We start from the raw sequence: 26,905 nt of genomic DNA, 5'->3' as shown, positions 1-26,905 counted from the left end.
ATAGGGCGTATATGTCTCACATTTAGTGCTAAATGCGACTGATCTAATACGAAGTTCGCGTTTGTAGATTGAAAATTAGGTATATAAATACAGGCATATAAATGTGAGTTCTTTGCTGTCTTCCGATGATGTCTTCCAATAATGGAAAGCGAGACGAGCGCGAGTTCGTCGCGGATGACTTTCGGTTTCAGAACTGCAAATACAAATTCGTGCTCGAAAGTGGACGCGTGTATTTTGTATGTGCCGATCTCTCGAATTTATTTATTTCCTTCTCAATTGTAATCGTATATAATAGAATCAAAGTTCAGTTGCACCAGGAGAATATGGATGTAAGAAGAACCACGTCCAGCTCTAATCTCAGCCCAGCTTTAAACTGTCCCTTTTTATGTCATAATCCTAGCTGCCACGCAAACGAAAAAAAAACTGTAACCAGTGCTAACTATAACACACCAACCTTTCTAAGTAGCATCTCCAAGTTGCAAACGGAATGCGCTGAAAAGCGCTGATATACGTCGCTCGTAAACGTTGCAAAACCCGATGAAACGGCAATGAGTCGCAAAGTGCAGCTCCGCGCAGATGGCAAGCGTGGTTGACAAAGGCGAAAATACTTTTCGGCTTAATATATTTCATCGGATTCGGAAGAGCCGTTTTTTTGCAATCTCGCCGCCAACTTGTGCACCAATAATCCCTTATTCTTATATTTTCATTTAGAATCGTCTAATGTACTTCACCGGATTCGGATAGGTTGAAGATACATTTGCATTCGTCGCGCGTTTCCAAGGTGGCGCATCGAGGAGCAAAAGGAAAACGAGAAGAGGAGGAAAAAGACGGACGACGACACGCATGTGCGCTAAGGGCTGCCTGAAGACTTTAAGAGGCAGCACAAAAGGGAGAAGGCAAAAAAAAGAAGAGAAAAGAAGCATCGACGTGCGTACGGGGCATAACTCGCGAATAATGCGATGTTTTATATGGACGTACGTGAGCCAGCTGTAAGCAAATGCATTTCGCAGCGGCCGGGCCTTAAGCCGCGTACTACTCGACGCTCACAAGGCGACGACTGCGTCGTTGCGAGTAGGAACATGCTCATTAAAGCCGCGCATAGAAACGTAAATGCGTGCGATTAAATTATTTCGTCGCGCTTCAAAGATAAATTGCTTCTGTTGCGCGCCTGTAATAAAAATGTGTAAATTATTCTAATCAATAAAAACAAAAAACATACGCTCGATAATAGCAAAGCTAAGGAAGGCCAAAATTCGAGCAAAGAGATTTTAGATGTTAGTTTAAAATTAAAATAACTAATTAAAATTACTCTAATCAATTATTCGAAATATATTCATTCATTATTTCCCAGTCTTTTCGTAATTTTGTGGGCAAAAAATCCTCACCCAAAAAATAAAAGAACATCGATGCAATGAATAACATAGGGCCAATTCCTTTTAGTGACACAAGTCGACACAAACATCGTTCTATCCTTCTTGGCATTCAATGAATAACAAAGACAGAACGACACTTATGTCGACTTGTGTCACTAAAAGGAATTGGCCTATAATTAAAAATTGCACGAACTCTGTCGATAGTAAATTTGTGATAACACTGTGTCGATTTCATATCAAATATGCTGTCTATACTATTTCTAATCGATCTCGGCCAAGTGCAATCCCGAAATAGAGTCATTAAAAACGTTCATTAAAAACGTCATGCAAACAATTTCGAGTGGCCGTGATTAACGTCACGATTTACGAGGCTCGTTTATCGAGCCAATGTGATACGTTGGCGCACCTTAACGCCGCACCGGCCGGTCCTTCGACCGCGGAACGTACACGTGTCGGGAATGCTGCACAAATAATGCGAGCAACGAACTACTTGCCTTTTCAGTGGGACCGAAAAAAACAGTGAAAGGAAACAGTTACTCCGGGACGGGGAGGGGGTGCGCCTACAATGTAAATCCACGGCTCGGGAATGTTTCGCGGAATTCCACGCGCGCGCGCGCGCGTCCGACCTCGATTTTTCTCGCGCTTCCTGCGTGGTTCATTAGAATACCCCGCGCCAATTTCATATCCGCCCCGCGTCTGCATCTCTTTCCCCTCATTGTATGGGAAAATATCTTGCAAATTTTCCGGCGCGACGCCCTCGTTTCTCGACAGACCGCAGTCTCGGCGAATTGAGGTGAGCGCGTTAATTGGGTAATTAAAGGAATGAACGATGCGTGTATGTAATGATGTACTAGAATTAGGATCAATCATTCCTAATTGAATCATCGCGCACGCGAGACGAAATTGTAGTTAGCAATGACGCTCGACCAGTTCATTTCATTAAGTTTTTATCGATAATATTTTATCGAGAGATATACACATATATACGTTATTTTGATGCGTATCAAAATACTACGTTTTATCGCTTGTGTACAGAACGCTCCGCAAAATATATTATCGAAATCTTTAGACACATCTAATTGTATAAATATTTCAATGCAGATTTTCTTATTCTTGACATCAAATATTTGAACCATTTTTTATATTATAACTAGTCGTCGAGTTTATTATATAATTTTTTCAGATAGCATATATACGGAGCGTTATATCATTAAAAACACGATTATATTTATCTGCGAAAAATTGTAATCGATTAATTTTTCTGGATAACCATTCTTGTAAAAATTGTATGATAACCGAGATATTTATGATGCAAACGTGTCTTACAATAGCGTGATAAGAAGGCAGATACGATGCTTTGCTTTCAATGAGAGAGTAAAGTCGGGACGCAGAAACGAAAAACGTGAGTTCTCTATCTTTACTCCGCGATAAGTATATTTATCTTTTAGATTAGCGCCAAATGTGACAACGAGCAGGTGTCGTAGGTGTGTCGCGACGAAAGACATGGATTATGCAACGGAGTGCCGTCATACCGTGAATATATATTTATCGATACAATAGAACGTGTACAAGAAGAAACGGAAGAAAACATTCGTGCGCAAAGAAATGCGGCATTTCTCAGCCGTGCGACGACCGACAATCTCTGACGACGGTAACCGTGTCGCGGAAGTAAATTAGCAATGCAGCGATATAATTGTTACGCAATAAAGAACGCGAAATATTGTTTTACGTTAAAAGCTAACGAAACATGTGTAAAACGTTGCCGCAACATTAATGTATCGAACCGGCTGACCATGCAGAATGGGCCGCGGTTGCAATTAAGAGTTTCTGCCTCGTAAGCTACCTCGCGTAATCGATTAACACCGAATCGAATAAATTAATCGAGGTCGTGATCAACGACCTGCCTATGAAAAAAGAAGAAAAATAACTCTATCACGGCCGATGGTATTAACTATGAAGCAATTCGCGAATTATAGCCACCGAAACCGCCGCGTTATCACGCTCCCGTTCCGATTATCGATATGACTGTTATCAATCGGCAGCGTATTTGCTACCGCAGAAAATCGATCAATCCAGCAGCGTGTTTTTGCGATCACGTGACATGTTGCATACGTGCTTTCGCGCATTTACGTCATTTATTCGTGCCGCGAATTATTTCGCACTCTTTCGGCAAAGTTGTGCAAATTCTTCACGTAGCTATAAAGACGAGTAGCTGCGAAAGGTAACGGGCGAAATCAAAACATGACCGATAGAGTCCACTTTCTTACAAGTGTCACAATGTAGAAATTTATTTATCCCTGTGCAAATATTGTTACGCAAGAAAAAGGCCTGGTCGCGTTATCGTCAGAGTTGTTGCACCTTATCGTTTTACGGTGTCGTTACGACGACGCAAACACGCAGTGAATGTATAATCGAGCGTTTTACTGCTGCGCACACGCGTTCCAATGCGTGCTTGCTTTACGATGTTTCGGACGATTTTCATTGTTTTCCGTATCTTTACGTCGCGCTTTTACAAAGAGCACCGTGACGCAAGCACCAGGATTTTACGTACATATATCAATGAATCGCGATTGATATTGGATACGTACATTAAATATTCAACAGTTTCCATAGACTTTCTTATACCATATAGGCGTAAGTTACGTTTTTTTATATTAAAAATATCGTAATAAATAGGTCGCAATAGTTAAGAGGGAAAGACGTTATATGTTGCCTGATAGATTCATAAAATATCTCGTCATTACGTTCTTTCGGCTATTTGAAGTTCATCTAAACGTTCAATCGAGGAAGGAATTTGCGGCAGGAAATAATTATTATTAGGTCTGTATATTATTAGACTCTATATTATTGGAAAATATTGATCTACGATACTATCTAAATTGCTGATAGATTATTGATCTAGAGATTCTAAAGAAAGGCTTTCAACTTCAGAGGGAAATCGATAGAAGAACAGAATAAATGTAATTTCTAGCCGCGCGAATAGTTACGCATACTCGCGAGAGTATTTCTCTAACCGCAATACTGCAACGGAGATCCATCGATCCTCTTCGATCTCACGATCCGTGAGAGATTCCTACCATTCGACTTCTCTCGACGCCTCGAGGTATTATCGGAGTGAAAATAAAGGCGTCGCTTTATTATATCGCTAGATGAGAGTTGTACCACGACGCCATCGGCCGTCGTGAAATTCGAAACGTGTGAAATACCGAACGACTACCTAGATGAATTCTCCTCTGTCTCCGTCTGTAACCGTGAACAAATCCGAAATCCGTCGTAACGGTTACGACGCGCGGGTTTGCCAAAATATCACTTGACTGACAACAGATATGTAAATATTGTAGATTTAACTGGTTGCTCAAGTACAACGTATATAAATTTTATAAATACTTATATCCAATGTAACGATTCTACTCTCAATTATTTCACTCAATTGCTTGGTAAATTATTCTTTAAAAATAAGAATTTTATATATTAATTATTTAATGTATTTTATTTATGCATTCGTGTATGCAACTGATTATACAAAATACAAGAAATATATTTTTTATAAAACCTATTTTTATAATCAATTACACAAATAAATAAATAAAATATACTTAACAATTCACAAGTAATGAGTTTTATTTCTAAATTTTTATTACTAAATATATGCAATGTTATTTTGTTATTGTCAAAACTATTTCTTTAGTAATTTAGATAGCTATAAGTAAAATATCAAAATTTTTTATTTAACTTTTCATCATAAACAAATTAATAGATTAATAGATTAATAGATTAATAGCTGAGATATGATAAATCGCAACTGTGGTACGTTCGCTATTCAGCGAGCGTTCATAATCGCGAACGTTTTCATGGGAAAAGAATCGGATAGGAATGCCGTAAAATATTAAGTAATAATCTCTCAAGAATCCGAGTCTCCCTTAAGCACCGTCTTGGGCGATAAAATATCGTCAACCTTAACGCGATGTCGTTATTAAAGCGTCTGCTGAATTATTGAACGTAGCTGTGGGATTTATCACTGCGGAGGGGGCGAGGCAGAAAGAGAGAGAGAGAGAGAAAGAAAATCCTGGGGACACGCCGTGTGTATGAATTAACAAGGTTCACTTAATTAAGGAGTCGGTACCACGCATTAACGGCTGTTACGCACCGCTCGGGCCTCAAAGGCCTTTAAGGCCTTCTTAAAGCGGCTTCTAATTATATTCACTTTCTCCTCAGCGCAACGACCGGAATTTACGGGCTCGTGTCGCGGTCCATGTAATCTCTCGATAATACCTTTAACTGCGGGAACGACAATAATTCGTTAATCGAGAGAGTCCCAGGTAACCGAGATAGTCTGAAAGCAGTCGTTCACCGAGTAACTTCCTCCTTTTATGACAAGCGTCTTTTACAGAGACTCAAAGTAATAGTAATAGTAGTAGAAAGCGTTTATTGCTGCCTTAAAGCCCTCCAAGGACTACGGAAGATATACCTACGTTATAAATGACTTGTATTGTAGCTAACAAATGGCGATAATAAATAGCTAATAGTGTAGATAAGTAATTTCGATAATACTTAATGAGAATAATAAAAGTTCTTTTTATTATACTAAATGTTGCTGCGTAATTAAATCTGACACATATATAGTTACGCGGATTAAATCGTTTCCTTATAAACCTCCTAATTTTAATAATATATTATAAATTTTTTTATATAAGATTATATGTAAATCTCCTATAAGATAAAAAGTTTAATAAACTTTATGACACAGTTTTATGGTTGCTGAGAATATAACACAAATGTGTTGAATATATATGTGAGCACAAAGTGTGTAGTAGAAAGTAGTTAAATGTTACGGTATACCGATTGCGAATATGTTATGATGCAGAAAATTATTTCGCGGAAGACGATCAAAGATTTTTGAGGACGTTAAGTGAATTAGACTTGCAAAGAGCGAACGAATAGATATCGAAGTTTAAAAAAACAATTACGCGGTTACGAAAGAAACTGTATTTCTATCTGATAGAACTGAATCTTTCACATGTGGCGGTACTCCGTGAAAGCGCGGATCCTATTTGCGATAGATTGAGAAACCCTAGCAAAAATTAAGGCGGTCGACCTGTCATAGAACATCACCCGACAGATTATCGCAAGCGAGACCAAGATCGAGGCCAAAGACGGTCACCATGAGACTTTCTATTTGATGTAAGACGAACGAGCTCAATATATGTCGGTAATTATCGATCGTGTAAATCTCGGCTATAATCAAGACTATACCTGCGCCCCAACAGACAACTTTGAACTAGGAAATTGCGCTTTCTTCTATCAGTTTCTTAGCCTTCCCGAATAGTTTAATTCGTAAATATATACCGTTGATGATAATTACAGATAATATTCTGAAGTATTACACGAAACTCGTAATACGGTGAAAGATAAACGCATGAGTTTCTCAATGACTAAAAGGTTATTGTTGATCCTCGATATATAGTAACGATTCAACAACATCTTGCTTGACATTTCCTTCATAATTCAAGAATATCGCAGGGCAGTCACTTTTTCTTAATTAATAAGCAGTCGCTCTTATATGTACTGTAATAAGAACCTTACGGTTTTTCTTAAAGGTCACCGTGTATTACCGATGTAACAACATCACTACGAATTGTTATTATAATTTTTCGAATTGTCTATGTCCCCCTCTTGACAACTGCGCCTTTTAGATTAAACCGTGACCGGATTCCCGACACGTCAATCAAGTAGCACATGTCGCGGGTGCTTTGACAGAGAAAATTACAACAGCCGTCGTTCCCATTAGACAAGCATAAATCATACGACCGACAGCTTGGCGAATCAACATCCGCGTTTCTGCACTTCTCAGCGAGTCGCCGCGCCGCAATCAACGTCTAAACATTTCGATAGGCTGGTATCGAAAAACTGTGATTCTCTATAGCACGACCGACTCATCGAGATAAAAAAGAAAAACAAGAAACGTATCCGTACGAAGTGTTAACGAGCGTATATTTCATATCGGAGAAAGTTTAGAAAGGAACAACATTCGTGCGCGCCGTCATAAATGTAAAATAAAGCCGGAACGACTTCGTTTTACGTGTTCCTCAAAGTCACGTTTTCGCGAAGCGAACTGCGCGCGCGAATCGCTTCGCGCGATACCGTGCAAAAACGTATCGCGGGCCCCTTTCAGCGGCGCGGAGGATACGAGAAACGGCGCCCGCTTATCCTCACTTTCTCGATAATGAGCAAATTGCGCGGCCGGCCGGCCCGATCCACATCTCACGGCGTGATTTCCCGCGATCGATAGACTCGATCGGCTGATAACGTCACGTACCCCCGAGCATCGGAACGGAAGTGATCGATCACGGCGCGCACTTCCGATCGACGATTAACAATATTTTTCCTTCGTCTCTGCGGCGTAATTCAATCGACGTCAATGACGCTCGATTAAAGGGAATGTGTCAGATATGTTCCTTTGGCGAATCGATAAAAGCGATACATACCTTTGTCCGATTCAGCGGGTTTGAAAAATCCCATCCAGGCGCGACGAATAGATATCCACATTTGGAGATCTTCCTTGTAGCCTAAAACAAAAAAATTGTTCACGTTAGATAATTATTGTCATTCTTATTTTTGTATTGTTTTCGAGATAATAAATGGTTTTCTTCAAAGCTGAATAAATCAAAGTTTCATAAATTTAAAAAATAATTATATTATAAAACCAACCTAATTTGAAATGTAATTATTCAAGAAATATTAAATTAGCAAGTTATAAAAAAAATTAAATTTATCTAAGAAGAGATTGACTTCTCAAGTTGAAAAAATTTTCTAAATGGAAAAAATTGATGATAACACAGGTATATATATTCTGTATAATAATGTTCTAAGATAGAAGTAACACTAAAGGCCGGAGGTGGAGTAAAAGAAACGAATCCGACATGCCGGTGCGTTATTATGACGTGGCCTCGATTTCACGAGGCTGAGACCGATTTGTCAGCGTTATAGAGGGCTTCTTTTTCTATCGCAGGAAACGCGGGTTAAAGATTAAGAATAAGAAATAGTCGCCGCTGTCATATCGCGTCCACAAAATACTGTTCTATCAGAAGAGAACTAAGGGGCTAATCAAACTTTCGAGCGAAGCGCGTTTTGTGCAGTGGTCTCTTATTATTGTTCGTAATAGAGTTCCGAATACTCGTAGAAACAGGATGAAAGAGAGAGTTAGACAGCCGTTCACGTGGAAATGATAGCCACGTGAATGGAAACCTATCTCTAAAGAATCTTAAAGCATCAGGCATTCATCAAGTGTATCGAGCATTCTCATCGGTCACCAAGCGTCGTTTCCATTTTCAACACATCCGTTTTGCCTGTCTCTCTTTTTCATTTATTGGCGCGTGCACACAGCACCGTGGTATTACAAAAATAAGAGAATCGTCCCGCGTAAGAGCACGTCATTAAATCTCTCGTACATTTCTCGAGTGCTTTTCTCTTAATTCGACTGAAACGAATGCAAACGTACCGACAGGCACGCGCCGCACTAATGGTTTCATTAAGAGAGATTTATTTAGATAGAAGTATAATAAATTTAACCCTTCCAACATATAAGCGTCTTAATGTAATTGATTAAATTTTGTGACAATCGCGCGAATATACGCGAATAATAACTCAATGTCAGAGTAACATTTATATACTTGTAGAAATGAAAATTAAATTTTAAACTTGTTATTAAAGAAACTTACTTTAAATCATATAATTTTTTTATGTCATTGCTTGAAAACGTTTTCATCAAAAACTCGAAAATTACTTTCAGCTTCAAATCGTAAATCACCGTTCCCATTATTATATATTTATGTAGGCAATCAAATTCACATTTGACGCAATTGACCCAATAAAATACGACGTATAATCATGTTACAACTGTAGTGCAACGTCGACTTAAATAAATCTACGTCTTCGGCAATTCGAGACTTTACACGATTACAAGTCTCTACGTGGTCAAAAACGCAAGTGCTTATCCGCGGCAATCAACGCGCAATAATTTGGCACTCGTTATATCCCTGTGGTAGATAATGCCGCGTAAATAATGGCTATCGTATCGCGTTTACACAACGGAGCGGCGTGGCCGAACCGGCAAAAAGGCAGCTCTCGCGAAAGAAGTAATACGTCGTTCGTTCTCGTCCGTCCGGCCGATCTCTCATTGCGTGGTAACCTCGAAACGAGGCGATCATCTCTCTCTCATCTGAGAGGACCGGGATAAGAACGAGAATTCACTCGGCTTTATGGAGAAATAAAGGCAGGCTGCTCTGCGAATGAGGTGTTCCACGCCTCTTTCCTTCGGGAAAATTACGACGCTTCCTTGTACGAGCTAAACGAAAAAACATCGAATACCCGATAAAAACGCTAAACGCCTAAACATATATAAAAACTAACAAACCACAATTTATTTCAAATATAAAGCCAGTTTTATACGTCTATCTTAAATTTTAAAATGTGGTCTCGAACTAAAAATGGGTCTCACAAGATACAGATATCTGATTCATACAGATCAAATTTCTCATTTAAATGAAAATACCTGACGTATAAAAAAATCATTGTAAAAAAAATTAAATGTGGACCTTCTCGATTCGTTGGATTATACATTGCGAGCATCGTGAAAAGATAAAAACAGCGACACTTTCCACGCTATTTCATGTACTTATAATGTCAAACACCGGATTCACGGTCCAGTTATCTCGTTGGCCGTGATCACAGTCACTGTTTATCGAGAAAATGTTTGCTGAAAAACGCAAGGCTAATCGAAAGTCGCCTAATTCTCTCGGTATATATCGATAACGCGCTCGTGAGATGTGTTGCGGATCACCGGTGAGAGATTCCACTTTTTTGCCGACCGAATCAATTTCACTGAACGAGTGCTTACGCTCTGTTTAACTGCTTTCCGTCCGGTTCGTACGATTTCCTGTCGCTCGTCGCGCGTTCACAATTAACTTCCGGCGTGTTGATTGTCACGTACCGACGGCGTGAGCTTAGCGAACCGTAAACCGCCCTGCATATCGCCGGTCACTAAAACGCATCGGCGAGTATCGTTATGAAATAATTTCATACGGAGTCAATATACCGTGCAGCTAGTAAGCCAGCAATATTTTATCTCATAATCTTTTCATAAATAAATTCCCGAAGTAGACAGGATATCCTACAATCACCGGATGAAATTGCTACAGCATACTCTTTCAGTAGTTTCAGTATAGTAATTAAGATATTAGTCATTCGAGATGTAGTATAGATTGCATTAAAATTGAAGTATATTTTATAAAATCTGTATCTCTCGCGCGCGGCCTTCAATCCCATGTTCAACACGAGCATGCAAATTATCCAATAAATCTGCGTAGTTAAAGTTACATCTCGTATTACCAATTACCGAGACTTCGATACGGAAATTTCATTCGCATCACGATTTATCACGCTAATTAAGGGTACAGGCTTCGACGATTCGGGTCTGTCACGGCTCTCATCCGATTTTTTCACGCTTGGCGAGAAGTTGCCCGGCCAATATCGTACTGTGCTTCTCCCGACACGATCCATTAAGGATAATTCATGATCTTTCTCCTTCTCTCTTTCTTTCTCGTGCGAATCAACAAATGTGACTATCGCGACGTTACGCAATCGGAGGTACTTGTCTCACAATTGATAATAATTGGACAACAGGTCGCTCGCTCTCGGGCGGACCGCTTCCTTCTGGTCGTCCTTGACACGCTTCGCGGAACGGAGTCCTTGCCAGTCCTTAAGCTCGAAACAACGTGACCCAGAACGCGACGGGGCCCACCACGTTTCTAATCTCTAATAAGGCCGACATAAACGTGCCCCCGCGTTACAACGGTGCAGCGATGGCGTAGGTGCCGAGAGAGCGCGTTCACGACGATCTCTTCGACCTTTCGAAGGCGATATTGCGAACGTGGCGAAACGACGGAGCAACGAGGCACCGAGCTATACTTTATTAAAGCAATTAAAGGTCCGCTGCCACGTTCGCCGCCTCGTTAGCCAAACAGAGCGTGTCGCGAGCGATGCCTGCCCAATAAGAAAATCCCGTTGCACGCATTAACTCGCCGCCAGCATTCGATTTCCTATATACGCTTGGAATGCGAAAAGCACCGCTCGACGATGGTTACAGGATTTCGTTGGAAATATATTTTTCCTCGAATCCCTCCCGCGGGCTTGTTCCGGAAACATTACAACCATCACGCAAGTAGAATATAAAAATTCTCTGACATTTTGACTTTAATAAACTAATGAATAAGTTAATAAACAGATAAAAAGTAATAAATTTCTGCTCATGCTTAATCTTCATTAAGTAAAAACTAGTTTAATTAATTACAATGTTAGTATAATGTCGTAATTACAATGCTTCAAGAAAACGAAAATTAAGTAAAGCACGAGAAGTAAAAAAAATCCAAAAATAGAAACTATATTAATATTTATTATATCGTGAGATAAAAATCTCTGAGCAACTAAACGAAAATACATAATGGAGAATATGTTAATCTTCAAGCAAATATAAAACATATATGAAAGTAAAATCAATTCTAATTGTAAAATGAAGAGAGTAAAATTGTGTGGCGTGAAAAATGTTTACAAGTGATACAATTTTTCCGTTTTTTCCGATTCCATTCCATTATCGAACAGTTTTCTATGCTTCTAGATAAAAATTCGGAAAGAAAATAATTCCTAAATGTCCTTGTCCCGATAGCTTTCCGAAAACTTAATTTCTCGCTCAGTGGGAAAGTTTCCTCGTTGCTTCGGCATTGCCAGGTCGGAACGGCGGTGTATATTCGCGTGTTACGCACCGAAGAGGAATCCCACGCGTCTCGTCGCCTGCATATCCCACATCCGGTGACTGGCGGATCGAACCCCCGTGTGCACTGAAAACCTGTCCCCACCTCGGCCGTGAGACGTTATCACGCGATGCAATCGGTCGATCGAGGACGAAGAGAAAGAAGGATTAGAGATTCGAAGGAAGGAACATCCCCTGCCTCTGTATCCGTCCTTCGCTATATCTTTAATTGCGATACACGCGACTTGATAACGAACATTTTTCGCGTCGCGCACGTATCAAAATCAATCGGAAAGAATGCGAACGCGACACTCCTATTAACGTAAGAGCCATAGGTCTTCTTTTCTCACCCCCGGTTCTGCAAGCACTCACTCGTCTACGCGAGAATCGGCGACATTGCGTACATAGGTCTCACGCGAGATTGCCGGCGAAGAAAAAGTTCGCGTGGAATGTATCGAAGAAAATAAACCTGTACATCAATTTCTCTGACTCGCCCGAAAGTAGAACGACCGATATCATCCTACGGCCTAAAAATAGAAAGAAGGAAATCGCATATGTTTGGTTATAGATTGATATTCGTCCTACTTCAAAATCACAGAAGAGCTGTTGCGATACTCGGTGTATCTTCTCTTTTCTTTTTAGGTAACATCTATAATGCTAAAATACCAATTTTTTTCTCCATATTTTATGTCTTTATCTTTAATCCATTTATATGTAAAGTTTAAATTATACGTATTGATTATTTTTTCAATGTTACAAGTAACAGCAATCTATAAAAACAACGGTGGCAGCTTACTTAGAAATTCTCACGAAAAGATTAATCACAATTAATTTTATTATTCGAAAATATTATAGTATATAATATATTTTAGTACCTATGTTGAAATTTCTTAATTAATATTACGTCAAAAAACGGGAAAAGCTTCTCTCTCTATATTACCATACTCTCATTCTTGCATGAGAAAATTCTTGCTGATACGGTCAATTTCTCGAAGCAATTGCCCTGTTACAGACGGCAGCATGACATAGAATTTTCCCTGTTTTCATCTGACGGGAGTCGGGCATTACCGGCGCGTTTTCTACCAATCTGTGACGAGGCATCGTGCGATTATCGCTGCACGATCGCACGCACTTTCACGATAACGACGTGCGCCACGCCGCGCGCCGGGGAAAAGAACGCTATCGGAAGGACAGAACAAACACGAATGTAGGTGACAGGATGAATGTGTCTCGCCTCGGCCTGTAGTTTGGCGGATATAATTTCAACGTTTCTCTTCCATACTACTATACTGGAAATTTGCAGATACGATTCGTCGAGCGGAACAACCGATTCCACAACGGCAATAGACAATATCAACTGCATCGGAAATGCATCATCTCCACCCTCTATTTCCTCTTGTTTAAAGACAAATTACATGTCTCGCTGTTAAATAGCACGAATCACTGATCGTATATGTTTTATTCTTTGCGTTATTATCCTAACGTTTATTCCTTAAAAATTTTGTTATTCTTTAAAAAAATATATTTGATACATTTTGTAGTGTATATTATTTTATTTCTTGTTGCTTCTTTGCGTTATGAATTATTTATGAGTAATTAAGACAACATACTAAAATATATTATTATACTAATATTTTTGAATAATAAAATTAATTGTGATTAATCTTTTTTTACTTTATGAGAATTTTTAAGTAAGCTGCCACCGTTTACCGTTGTTTTTATAAATTGCTGTTACTTGTAACTTGTAACATTGAAAAATAATGTGGTGGTACAATTGCTGCTAATTAACAATAAGTGTAATTAACAATGCAATTGATTCTGTAATTGCATTTTTTTGTATGACTTGTCCAGTTATACTTATTTCGATGTAGCTTTATTGCCTCAAAATAATAACAGACATTTTCTCTTCCTTTCCCTGTTCTCTCTAATGATAATATAACGCCGAGACATTTAATACGCCCGGCAGAGGAGCCGACACATTTCCACGTTGAATCGCTTTCTACTCAATTAACTTCGCGACCGCGTAACGACCGCGGAAAACCTCAAGAAATTACCGATGCCCTGCGAATTCCTCAGCGAAAGAGCATACCTAGATACTTCGTCGTGGTTAAAGGATACCCGACCGACACGCCCTGGGCTCCGTTCGTGTCAATTACGATTCAGGAAGTCCCGATGGAATCGAATCTTATTCCGGCGCGCAATCTGAGAAAAATATTTTATCTAATGGTACACATAAAAGGCGGACAAGTTTGCGTGATGTTTAATTCCATATATAATTTTATCGTTAATTAAAATAGGTTTGAGTTTTCCTCAAAGAACGTACGAACTTAAAACAAATAATGTCTACACATTCTATAACTTTTATATCTTTAATAAAAAAGATTCATGTACAGTCTCGGATGCAAATTGCCGATCGATAGATCGTAGTGCAATTACTACGAGGTCTCGAAATAGCTTCGATTATGGAAATGCCCGCGTAAAATGCAACATTGATAAACTAAGCGAGTAAGAAACTGATATAATGACAGTATCTCCTAACCGCAAGCTGGTGTAAATAGTTAAGGCGTACCTAATTAACGGTTGACGGTTACAATTAATGAAGACTGGAATTATACGCCGGAAAGAAATTTATTGCTGATTATCGAATCTCGCTAAATGACGGCTCACCGAGCATAATGACGTCTAATTCTTGATTTTGGTAGCGTTTAATTATGGCCTTGGTGAAAGAGTCGCTCTTTAGCGATAACTCGCACACTCTCAACGCGTAATAAACTTCAAGTATACCCCCGGGAAACTTTCATCGGCTACTTATAAATGCAAAATAGCAAATCGAGATTGATTGAAAAATATGACTATTATTCTAGATCGTTTTTTGTAGCAAACATAACTTCTATTGGCAGTGAAAGGAAAATATTATATTAGTTGTGAACGGAAAAATGTGTCAAACACAATATATTTAATAACATAACAAGATATGTAGTAAAACAAAAATTATAACTTTTTAATATAGGATTTGCTATTCACGTACTATTGATATTATTATTAAAATTATATTGCTTTTGGTTAGTATTTTACAAATTTTACAAAAAGAAAAGATATTGCAATTGTAATATGAAACCATATTTCGCGCACTCGTATTTTTCATACGTTTTACTTCTTCTCACGGTCAAGCGCTTATCACTCCGGTTCCTGTGCGACCTACAATTAACCAGGCGACCGCATTGCAAGTTCTGCAATTAAGTGGTCATTAACCCCCCCCGTCCGGGAAAAGCGTAGCCGCGCACGTTTTAACCAAACGTGGCGGTTATGAATTCCAACGCCGTGTAAACGGAAAAATGATTTACCCGTTTAACGTTAAACCGGGTAGGTACGTGAAAAATATTAAGTCGTTAATAACAGCTACAGACGTATAGTGAAAGGTCGAGGCAAACAAATGGCATGTTGCGCCACGAAGAAACATTCGTCTTTGCAATAAATGCGAAAATCTTATTTAGATAAAACAAAATAACTATCGTGAAAACAAGTGAAATAAATAAAAAAATATTCTACAAGCGGCCTATAACATAAAATATTTTCTAGTGTCAAATAAAATGTAAAATTTACTTAAATTATACTCGGCATTATATCTTATATAAATTTCATATTATTCTTCAAAGATAAATATGATGAGAGATATTTCTTACGCTATAATTTTAGATAGCGTTCACAAAAATATCTGATGATAAATTATTTCACCAGCGGATTAATGCATTGACGTGAAAAAAAGCGGCACAATTGCTACGTAAATTCGTCTGACATTATTACCGAGCATTTGTGCGGTTCATTATAGCTGGTCAATAATCAAACCATAAGAAACGGCTAAGTAAGGTCCTCTCGTTGCCTCGCTATTACGTTATGCAAGATTAGCCCGTCCTCCGCTCTCGTCTCGCTCCGACTCTATTCTCGAGAATCTCGAGTCTGTGTTTGTGTATATACGTGTTTACACGAGCGTGTTACGTGTCGATTACCGGTATGCCACGTGTTGTTTTGCAACAACAATGCAGCTGTGCATACGGGTGCATGCAAACAGCCTACTCGATTACCCGGGCTGCTTGGAGAAAGAATTATCCAAGAGACGCGCGTTGGAGGTCGAAGACGTGGGATCGAACAACTTGTTTCGCCGGCGCAGAACGGAGGATTACACGCTCGGTGTTGGAGAGGAACGCTCAAGGATCGGAGAGGAAAAGAAACGATGGACGAGAGCGAGAGATGAACAGAGGAAGAGAGAGAGAGAGAGAGACATGTGCATGTGTACGGAATAATTATCCAGCCTCCTGTCGGCCATTGTTGCCGCAAATCGCTAACGAGCTGCTGGCGCGCGGAGGTGAGAATATCTTATGTGCCGTGCGGCTCTGGGAAAAAAAGAGGGAAAGGAAAAAAGGGCGAAGGATGGGAAAAAAATCCTCTCTGCCGAGCGGGTAGTAGGTAGCGACAGGATTATAAGTGTCGGTATCGGTGTGAATTGTGCCATTATAAGAACAGATAAAATGTTTTAGCCAATGCCACTTAACCGGTTCGAACAGAGTAATAACCGTCGATACTCCTTCTACGATTCAATATCAATCTCTCTGTGCTCGATTTTATATGCTAATCGAAAAAGCGACTGTCCGCCGACCGATCCGATTTATATTATGTCGGAGCATTACTTACATTTTGTCGAATCGCACAGTGCGATCGGGAAGATCAATGTCAGTGAGCGGCGCGATGGAATTATTGTAAATTATACGGAGCGAACTTAAGTTTCGTTTTCTTGAGGGAGGGGGGGGATTTACATGCGAAAGAAACTAAGATTTGTGCCGAACGGAATAAAAGACCGGTGTCCTTGTCTCCATTCAGCCTGTAACGTGGCTAATAATATCTGATTTAAATTTGATTTATCCGATACTAGAGTCGCTCTCAATATCAATATAAAACAAGCGGCAGATATCTATATTTAACACTAAATATGTTGCAAAACAAAGTTTTGTATATATATATATGGTAGGGACAATTAAACAGACAGAAAGAGAGATACCACATCTCTAGTAAGTTCTGCAATTGAGAAATATTTGTTTCACAGAAATTTGTTAAAAATATTATTCTATTCACCATCCTAAGTAATTCATATAAGTAATTCTAAAATGATTCAAAAATTACACAAGAGATTTTAACCCTCAGTTTCATATAGTATTTTATTTAATTTCTAAGAATAAAATGCAGAAAAATTAAGTATTGATCGAATTTTGCGTAAACTTCTAATCGAACACTTCCCACAGACAATTTCGATTAACATGGCAGGTCATTGTGGGATATCCCGAAAGCGGCGGGCGCAGGTTAAGATGAATAAGGTAGAATACGTCGGTGGACGTACAACACGTAGGTGGATGTGTAAGGTAGACCAATGTCGTGATGCACACTTGTCGAGAATGACTGGCCGAGCCTCTCGAGAGAGCTCGTGGTTGCCCCGGGCAATGACATGTATAATATGCAACCGCACCGACCGGTGTAGCATGATTTCGCTCGTCCGATTCGTAGTGAAACCGCGTCGTGTCACCCGCGATATCGAGGAGACACTTTGTTACATGATCGTTGACCGCTCAATCCAGTTTATTCGCGACGTCCTTGCGCTTTAAGCGAGTTAAGAGAAAACGAGCAACGTGTGTGGATAAAATACAATTCTTTTATAAATTAATGTTCTTGAAAAATATGTCAATGCAAATATAAAAATCCAAAAAAATTAAAATATATTAATCTAACTTTTTTGCTCTAAATTATTTTCTAAGTAAAATTGTTTGAAATTGTCAAAGTAAAAAGAATTGAAAACTTAAACATGATAAAGCAATTTGTAAAATTATTTTCAAAACTCGTATATAAAAGAATCCATTATTATTATATTTATTTTATACTTTTAAAGTTATTTGCTGATTAAAAAAATTATTACGCTCATGATTTACAATTTATATATAAATGCAAATATCCGCACATTAGAGACGACGAAGTCACGCATCGCAGTTTTTCGAGTACATCCATAATCCACCATTCGAGAACGAACGTGCGCCGGTTACGATTTCGGAGAAACAATAAAATCGAGAGTCTGCACGATCGTGAGAGAGCGTATTTCTTTCGCGTTTTACCCAACGAAACCCGAATAGCAAATAGCCTGACGTCGAAATAAAAATACGGGGTGAAAATAACGTCAGTTGCCAATTCCGCGCGACGCCTCTGCGACTACTTTCTTTGACTCCTAGCCAAGTAATTTCGATTTCACGGCCGAGCACGAAAAGGAATGCTAATGAGTTGTTTACTCGTCGCGGATCTATACTTTCCTCACCAGTCGTTCACCCGTCACACAATTACATGTATAAAAATGCAATGATTTAAAATATTTAAATCGTATTTCTATTACATTTCGTTTGCGATGCAAACAAATGCAATCGTCGTATTTTAAATCGTTCACTAAACACAAAAATGTCTCGCGCATTTTAAAGAAACATATTTAAGAAGATTTCTAGTCAAGCCTTTTTTTAAATTTTACTTTATAATTAAATAATAATGTTCACGGAAATTTCGTATTTTATTAATCCAATATACAATGTATCGGATTCTGTCCACTTGTGGTTTTTTTGTTCTATAGATCCAGAAAATATTTTATGAGTTCTTAAGTTTATACCAAAAAATCATACTTAATCTTAAATTCACTGCAAGTCTAACATGTTGTGCTATACCTAACACTACATTGTCGTTAGGCTAAGGGATTGTAAAAGGAAATGTAAGTCGATACGGAAACAATCGAGTCAGTAGCTCCAACAAACATGTACGCAACTTACGATATACCGTTAGAAACGTTACATATACGTAGAGCGCACCATAGCCGGATCGTTCAGTTCGTTAGCGGAATACAAGTAATGTGACACTGGGATCTCCCTTTTAGATGAATAGGAAAGTTTCCAGGAAGTTGGAAGATCGATCGGTCAGCGAAGAGAATTTCGCCCCGAATACCGAGGCTCTCGTTAGATGCACCTTAGCTAACTCGCCATAGCGAAGCTAATGGAACTAACAGCTTATACAGTGCTAACTCACGAGATGACATGAAGTGAGCAAATATAAAGTGAGTATGAATGTCCAATTATTATATCATCCTTAAATTTTATGATGCTTTAAGAGCGTCAAAAGTAGAAATGTAAGATTAAAAAATAAACATTGCGCAATAATTTAAATAAAAATATTAAATATAATAGAGCATTAAAATGGAATTTATGCAGTGTAACAGTTTAGACCGCATAATCATTCACAATCCTTTCTATTACGTGCTGAGATTACAATTTACACATTTCCATTATTTGACTGACAGAAGATCTCAATAAAAAGAGTAATCAAAAAATGATAATGACATGCGTATTGTTTAAGTAATATTTACAGCATGTGGTCATATTTAAGCGTGGGTGTTTTAACGATAATAGTTACGCAATATCGATCGCGTTTTAGACCAACGCGATCATATACTATCAATAAAACGTCACGGTCCGTTATATTGTAATTAATACCGATCCTCATTCGACCTGCGAGCGGGCCGCGCGCGTAAAGGCACATTCGCTCGGCACGTGGGCGTTTGTTAAGCGGGCCGTCGCGCCGAAAGGAAAGCCCGTGTCAACGATAACCGGGTTCTCCAACGAGACAGAAATTCGTAATTAAGTACACGTCAAATTAGGTTAACCCTGAAAGGAAATCGTGTATGCGACTGCTCTCGATGATATTTCGGTCGCCAAAAATGGACCCGCCGGCGGTCGGATTTGTTTAACAAGACAGGCCTAAGTATCGGCACGAGACGCAATATGCAAATATCTTGTGCGAACGACATCAAGTTCTCGCCATCAAAATAGTAACGTGTCGCCCGACAACGGTGAGATTATTCGAACCGACTTGCGAAAGTTTGATTTCTTTTCAAATGCAAATTGCTTTCACTAACAATAAGTGAAAGCTGTATACTGGAAAAGTTTAAAACCAAATCATTGGACATATTAATTGCACATGTGAGTAAAAATAGTCAGACGTTTTTGCATGCGTTATGCACAATACTTATATTATGTACTTATTATATATAATTATTATACTATTATACAACAAATTGAATAAAATAGTACAATTTGATTGCACTTACAGCTTTAATTAAAAAGCTTGTTAGCTAATGATAACAGAGAATTATAAGTAAATATCAAAGTAAATATCAAACTAAATCACAGAAAAATAATTTAATCAACGATTGACGCTGAGCGCAATAGTATGACACTAAATATTGTACCTAATCAGTAAGATCTATTTGTAGCTATTACGTTATGAGCCACGCGATGATCGTTCCAGACAAGATCCGACAGCGTTATGGAGCCGATAAAAGCATTACGACTTAGCCGTGCTGCCGCACCCGCGATAGGGAATCGTTAGAAACGGTACTTGGCACCGTACGTTGTATATTTTTAATGCTAATGACGTGATGTGACGAATATGACAAGACAACGCACGTCGTACGCTGGGCACGGCCGGCCGCGTGGCCGGGTGTAACAATAGAATCGTTAAACTTTGATTCCGCGGTACTTAATGTCGACCGTTAACCCGTTAACAGTGTCGCGACGGGTCGTGACGGGTCAAGCGGGTCAACGAATCAGGTCGAATTCAATTTTCTACAACGACAAGGCCGTGAGCTCCGAGCCCACTCTTGTAGATATCAACATTTTTCAATTCTTAATCGATGAATTAAAAAATAGCCTACTAATAAAATAATGACAATATATTATGTTATATTTAATACCGACTAACTCCATTTTCAGCATATAAGAATTAATAAATATAAAATTCTCTAATAATATTATTAAATAAGAAAATTAAATATAAAAATAATTTTCAAAATAAAATATAAATGTTTTAAGGAAACAATATAGTTATATATTATTTTTTAAATTTAACTTAACATTTATCTCTGCTTGCTTATAGATACTAATTAATATCACATTAACAATGAGCAACGGTTTCTGAATCCAGTGAATTCTGTTTGTCCTTAGGATTATACAATTAGGATCGCAGAATGATTAAGATTGATTAAGACAGGTATTGAACTGGGTTGTCCAAATAATGATTGGACTATATCGTAACTCTCGTGTTGATCAAATCGCGAGTTTCTCACGTGGATTTCTTGAATTTCGATTTCAGTATCGGCATGGCACGCATTGGGCAACTTTGTCGATCTCGAGAGTCGCGCGTTCCGCGGGCCTTTCACTCGAAAGACGCGAGCCTCGAAACAGCAGTGCGCACAGATTCCTATCTAATACCGTATCTCCCGGTTTCGTCACTGAACACAGCAACCGTTCACGAATGGCGAATGTTCGCCACTATCGGATATTGGGGAAGCCGAAGGGAGAGAGGGTCCTGCGTCGTGGCCAGGCGAAAAAATCGTCGGTCGAAGCGAGTTTTACCGGAACGAGGGAAATGTCGGTGCACGGAGAAAACACGACTGCAGGATAATTGACACGTTTTAGATCGCGAACGGAGAATTCGCTATCGTACAAGTCGATCTCATCGACACGACAATTACGACGAAATTTCGAAATGTGAATACCGCTAACACGCGATAGCTTTTTATTGTAGCACAGGCCTGTCTAAATTCACCAAGCAAAGGAATAGAAGAAGGTAAGGAAAGCCTTACCTCCATGCCAGCTAACGATAACTAACCGCACGTGGTATATACGCACTTGGATGTGTACGTGATAAACTATGGATGAAGACTGAGTGTGCTTGCTTTTAGCATAATCGACTCTGCAAGTTGGGAAGAGAGGAAGAGATTTTAGTCGCGAAAGAGAAATGTATACAAACTTAGTAGTATTTTGTATCTCTTTTCACGTTACAATTATTACTTTGCATTTGAAAAAAAAAAGATGACATTTATCTTATTAACATATAAGAAAGCAATATAGAAATAACAGATTTTAATTGCGAAATGCGGATAGATCACTTTATATGAGAATTGCGAAAGTTATCTCATTTCCTTCTTGCATATTTGAGAAGAAAACAATTCAATCGATAAAAGTGACTATAATCTCGCAAATAGTGACATAAAAAAAGTTTATTTTCCAAAATGTAATAAACGCAGGAAATCGTAAAGTCTACAATAGTCCGGTAGCTAATATATCTTGATGAAAAAACTGTGTTTCAATAATTTACTCGATAATTAAATGTGAATAATCCGTGAAAGTACCAGATATGTCGGCTTTATAATATAATCTTTGCCTAATAAAAAATGCAAAGATCTAGAAAGCATAAAAGCATATACGTTGACTACTATGTCCGGCACTTTTTATGTCGTTACAAAATGCGTTTCTATCTTAACGGTCCGCATGTTTTATTAACTCGTAGAAGCACTTTAAGGAATGAAATGCTCTTTATATTAAAAGGTATCGCACGCGGGGTCGCACGAAACGTAACCCCTCGAGATGCCGAGCGCGGCTTTTACGAGGAGTACTGTTACTGACACAGTGGCACGCTTTAAGACGACCTCGTCGAGTTCGCTATTCTCGAAAACACTTGCATCTACCATCGCTTTTATTTTCACAGCTGTCAACGAATGAGATCTTCAACTCTATTCTACATTTGATTAAAGTTTCTTAGTTTTGGTTTAAAAAATTCTAAAACTTGCTCATATAATAAAATAAAAATTAAATCAAATTAATAGCAAAATTCATTATTGCCATATATTTGATCATATTATAATCTTGTCATTTTATAAAAAGCGCGTGCAAATAAATTAAACAACACATGTGAAACACGAATGCGTTTAAATTGAATTAATCCTTCATTTATTGCAGTATTAAATTCTACAACAGTTGTGAATTTTGCATAATAATATAATATTCGGTAAAGATCCCGTGCATATACGAGAGCAATACGAGAACGAGCTCGCGAGAAGCGAGCATATCGCGAAATTGCACGAAGCGGACCAGGAAGAAAATGGAGCGTATATTCTGCAATAACGGCCCGTCGTGCATTAAACATGACGAAATAAACCTGTGCGACAAATATCTCACCGTTGAGTAACTTTCCGCAGTTGCGGTGCAGCGGCGCTATCAACATCAGGAGGTTTAGACGAATTACGTCGGGGGGTCGATTCAAGTGCTCGCTTGCATAACGCTCGGGATTACATAACTGGGAATTAAGTCTTCGAAATCTCCCGAGACAAGCCTGATTAACAGTGGCATTAAATAATGTTACTGGAATTAAGGATTGAGAGCAACAAATGCGTTTTCTCATATTCCTAATCGATTTATGCAGATGAAGAAGAGCATGAATTTATCAGTACCCATGTTATTACGCTTGTGATTCATCCGGCGATTTATCACTTTGCTCAATAAATAACGTACTCTTATGATTCATTATTAGCCTTTAACATTTGTATAAATAGACTACTGAAATAGGTCTTTCATACAAGTCACGCATAGAATTTAACTCTATCAGTTGTAGAAAATGAGCCGCTTAAATGTTGCTTCAGTTTTATCGGAGCATTAAGAAAATTATTGCGCGGAGATAATCACTATCATAACGTCGACTATCAATTGTGCCATTTATTATTGAGACACAAATTGTAACTAAAGATAGCAACGTGAGAACTAACAAAAATTGAAAGACTTGATAGAATTAAAACAAGAAATTGTAATGAAACTGCTGATTAACTTGCTTAATGTTCAAATTTAATAACATTATCGTATTTTTCACTCAATCCCTTCAATTTCAAACAACGCGATGGCTCGTAACGCCATGTCGTTAGACTTAACGAGACAGCGAGAAAAGTGATCGAAAATTATCGTGCCGACACGTATATCGATAGCTATCGCGCGAGTCAATTTTGCACCGGCTGACATTGAAATCGAAGGCCGCGATTTGAAGGTGAGAAAACGCCGCTTCTTTTTGCAACCAACGAGGCAAAAGTAATCTAGGAGTCATGCACCGCGATGCACAAATAGCATAACGCGTAACGCGATATCCTATCAACGCTAATATTCCATTGTGACATAACGCGCATACATACGTTTGAATGCGTATTTGCATTCCAGTGATGAAAGGTCAGACGGAAGATAAATCCGTTCTTTTCATTTATTCTAATTTCGAAGCACATGCTATAACAGGTATAAGTATTCTCTCAAGAGAGAGTAAGAATGAGAATGAGAGAGAGAGAGAGAGAATATTACTTTCGCCTTATATAATTTCGCTCATAGATAATCTCTAATTAATCCCATTAAGTTATAACGAATCCATCTAAACGCGTTGATCAATGTACTGATCACAACAAAATTGTAAATGTTCTTTAAGCAATAAATCTGATGGGCAGTAAGATTTATTACCTGAAATCTTTCCAAACCAAAGATTATTGGCTTCTACTTAATGACAATAATGCAATAAAGAATGTAGTGGCATCATAATGACCCTGCGTAATTAATTGTACTACATATAAATTTGAAACAAAGAAAATTAAGAGTTAACGAAAAATCTCAGAATAAAAATCTTGTCCGAATCGAACAATATGATCACTTTTTGCGGAAGGCATATAATTGCAGAAAATTCGCAGAATGCATACAATGGATATTAAATTTTATAGATGCTAATCATCGAAGAGTAGAAGAACCGGCAAGCACGAACAAACGACTTCGTGATGCCAACACTCTCGACCGTAATAGCGAACCGGAATATTTTTCTGTACGATGTTATTCATCCTTCCTCATTAGATAATATTAGAGCGATAAACCGAGTTATCACGGACGACTTCGACAAATTAATCGGTACAAGATCGTAATAGCAAAAAAGACCGTCCAACTAACGCACGACTAATTATATTATACAACCTCTCTTAATAGCTAATGCATCACTCGGGTATAACTACTTGTCTAATGTCTCGACGTGAAGTGATCGAGGCAAATTTTTATTCGCACGGTCACACACGGATTATATATCGATCAAGGAGCGGCCGAGATGCAAATGTCCCAAATTAAGATCGCTCAGAGAAAATCGTCATAAAAGTGAAGAGTTGCGGCGCGGAGAAAAAAAGTCAGACAGTTTATCACTTCGCAGAAGAAACAGGCAGCCCGCGAATATTGCGCAGCGCGCACGGTGCGCGTAATGACGCAAAAACACATCTCTCGCAAAATCTCGCGCAGCGCAATTGCGGCCGCGGTTGCACTTTTCGCGGCAGAACGGTCACACCGCCACACCGCTGCAGTGCGGTAATTTGGCACGACCTAAATGACGAAACTAAGTATAAACGTGCTAAGGCTAAAGTGACGCCCACGTGCGCGTCTCCAGAGAGGAGGAAAGTCAGGTTGACACGTTGGTTTTCCCCGACGGACGCGGTTCTCTCATTCTCTATCTTTCTCCTGACGTATTTTTAGAGTCGCAAACGGAAAAAAAGAAATTTGTGTCGATCCGACGAAAATGTCGGAGAGGAGATTGCCTCTCGGCTTACATCGCGGACGTATTTAGGAACCTACGACGTTGAGAAGCCACGCCGTTTCGTAAATCTAACTGAATCACGCCAGGTTAAAAGAAATGTAACTTTGAAAATTTATCATTTTATTTCGTTGCAGAAAATTCGTACTGCGAAAGTAAAAATATCTGTGAATAAAATCTAACAAACGCCCAAAAAATATCCTATAGTTTATCATAATTTAATGTGTTAGAATAGGTATTTACTGTGTACAGGTAGTAAGTAAACGATAGAGATATCAAACGTTGCAACATGCAAATATAATTAAATGTAAAATATAACACAATATAAAAAATATGCGTGTTTAATTCGCGCAATACCAAGAATCATCTCATGTTTAGAAGATAACAGACAGGTTGTCTTGTATATAATTATATGACACATTAAGAAATGTATTGTAAAAATTACTTGTTTACTTCAATCTTTAATCCGAATGCGTGTATCGCCGATGGCAAATCGTGTCTTAACACGCATCTTGGTATTACGAGATTTAATTATGGTTATGCCGCATCCAATCTTTTGTATATTAGACGCATAAGGTTGTCACGGCCAATAACTTCTAGCGCATAAGCCGGAAGAGTGCCTACAACTACGTGCCGTCATATCACCGTGCGGAATTAATTTTCGCAACTCGCGAAGACGTGCTGCGAGAGAGAAACCGGAAGAACGAGTCGTCCGAGACGAACCGTTTACTGCTATGCTCGGCGAACAACCCGAATCCATGGCGATAAACACGAGCAAACGCGAAGATAAAACGCAAAATTGATGACGGAATCGTTGTTCCGTTCACATGAAGATTGAAAACTGCTACGCAGGATGTCTCACGCTGGCATCTTCTTAAATTTGAAGATAGAAAAATGCCACAAAATAATCTTGCAAAAAATCTTATTTTACGCGACAAGCGCTCTATATTAATAATACTTTACTTATATTATTAATTATATTCAAATCATGTTATCGGAAAAATCTCAGGTCAAAATGTGAAAATTTGTATTTTAAAAGTTGTCGCGGAGCGAAGCACAGAAGGCTCGCGCATTTTTGTTCAGACGCGAGAAAACCCCGCGACGCTTTCCTCGCACCTTCGTTTGGGGAATTGATTAAATTAGCGATGTCCGCTCTCCGCGCGCATGCAAGACGCAACGGCGCACCTGCAAGCGGCAGCGGTACAGCCAGTCTCTCGGGATAGGGACCGGG

General features: G+C 38.8%; 1 protein-coding gene across 3 annotated transcripts in view; it reads right to left on the bottom strand.

Moving 5' to 3' along the window:
• Positions 1-26,905, bottom strand: part of Osp (myosin phosphatase Rho interacting protein outspread) — a 167,769-nt gene that overhangs the window by 109,727 nt on the left and 31,137 nt on the right. For all 3 annotated transcript variants that reach the window (XM_071708059.1, XM_071708060.1, XM_071708061.1), the window contains exon 2: positions 7,859-7,939. In XM_071708059.1, coding sequence (XP_071564160.1) covers positions 7,859-7,939 — 81 coding nt within the window. The remainder of the gene's footprint in view (positions 1-7,858; positions 7,940-26,905) is intronic.

Source organism: Temnothorax nylanderi, unplaced genomic scaffold (genome assembly GCF_030848795.1).
Source record: "Temnothorax nylanderi isolate EJ_2023f unplaced genomic scaffold, tnyl_v1.0 TNYL_tig0064_pilon, whole genome shotgun sequence".
Classification (NCBI taxonomy): Eukaryota; Metazoa; Arthropoda; class Insecta; order Hymenoptera; family Formicidae; genus Temnothorax; species Temnothorax nylanderi.
Note: the sequence above shows the minus strand (reverse complement) of the source record. Positions and strands in the feature narration are given on the sequence as shown.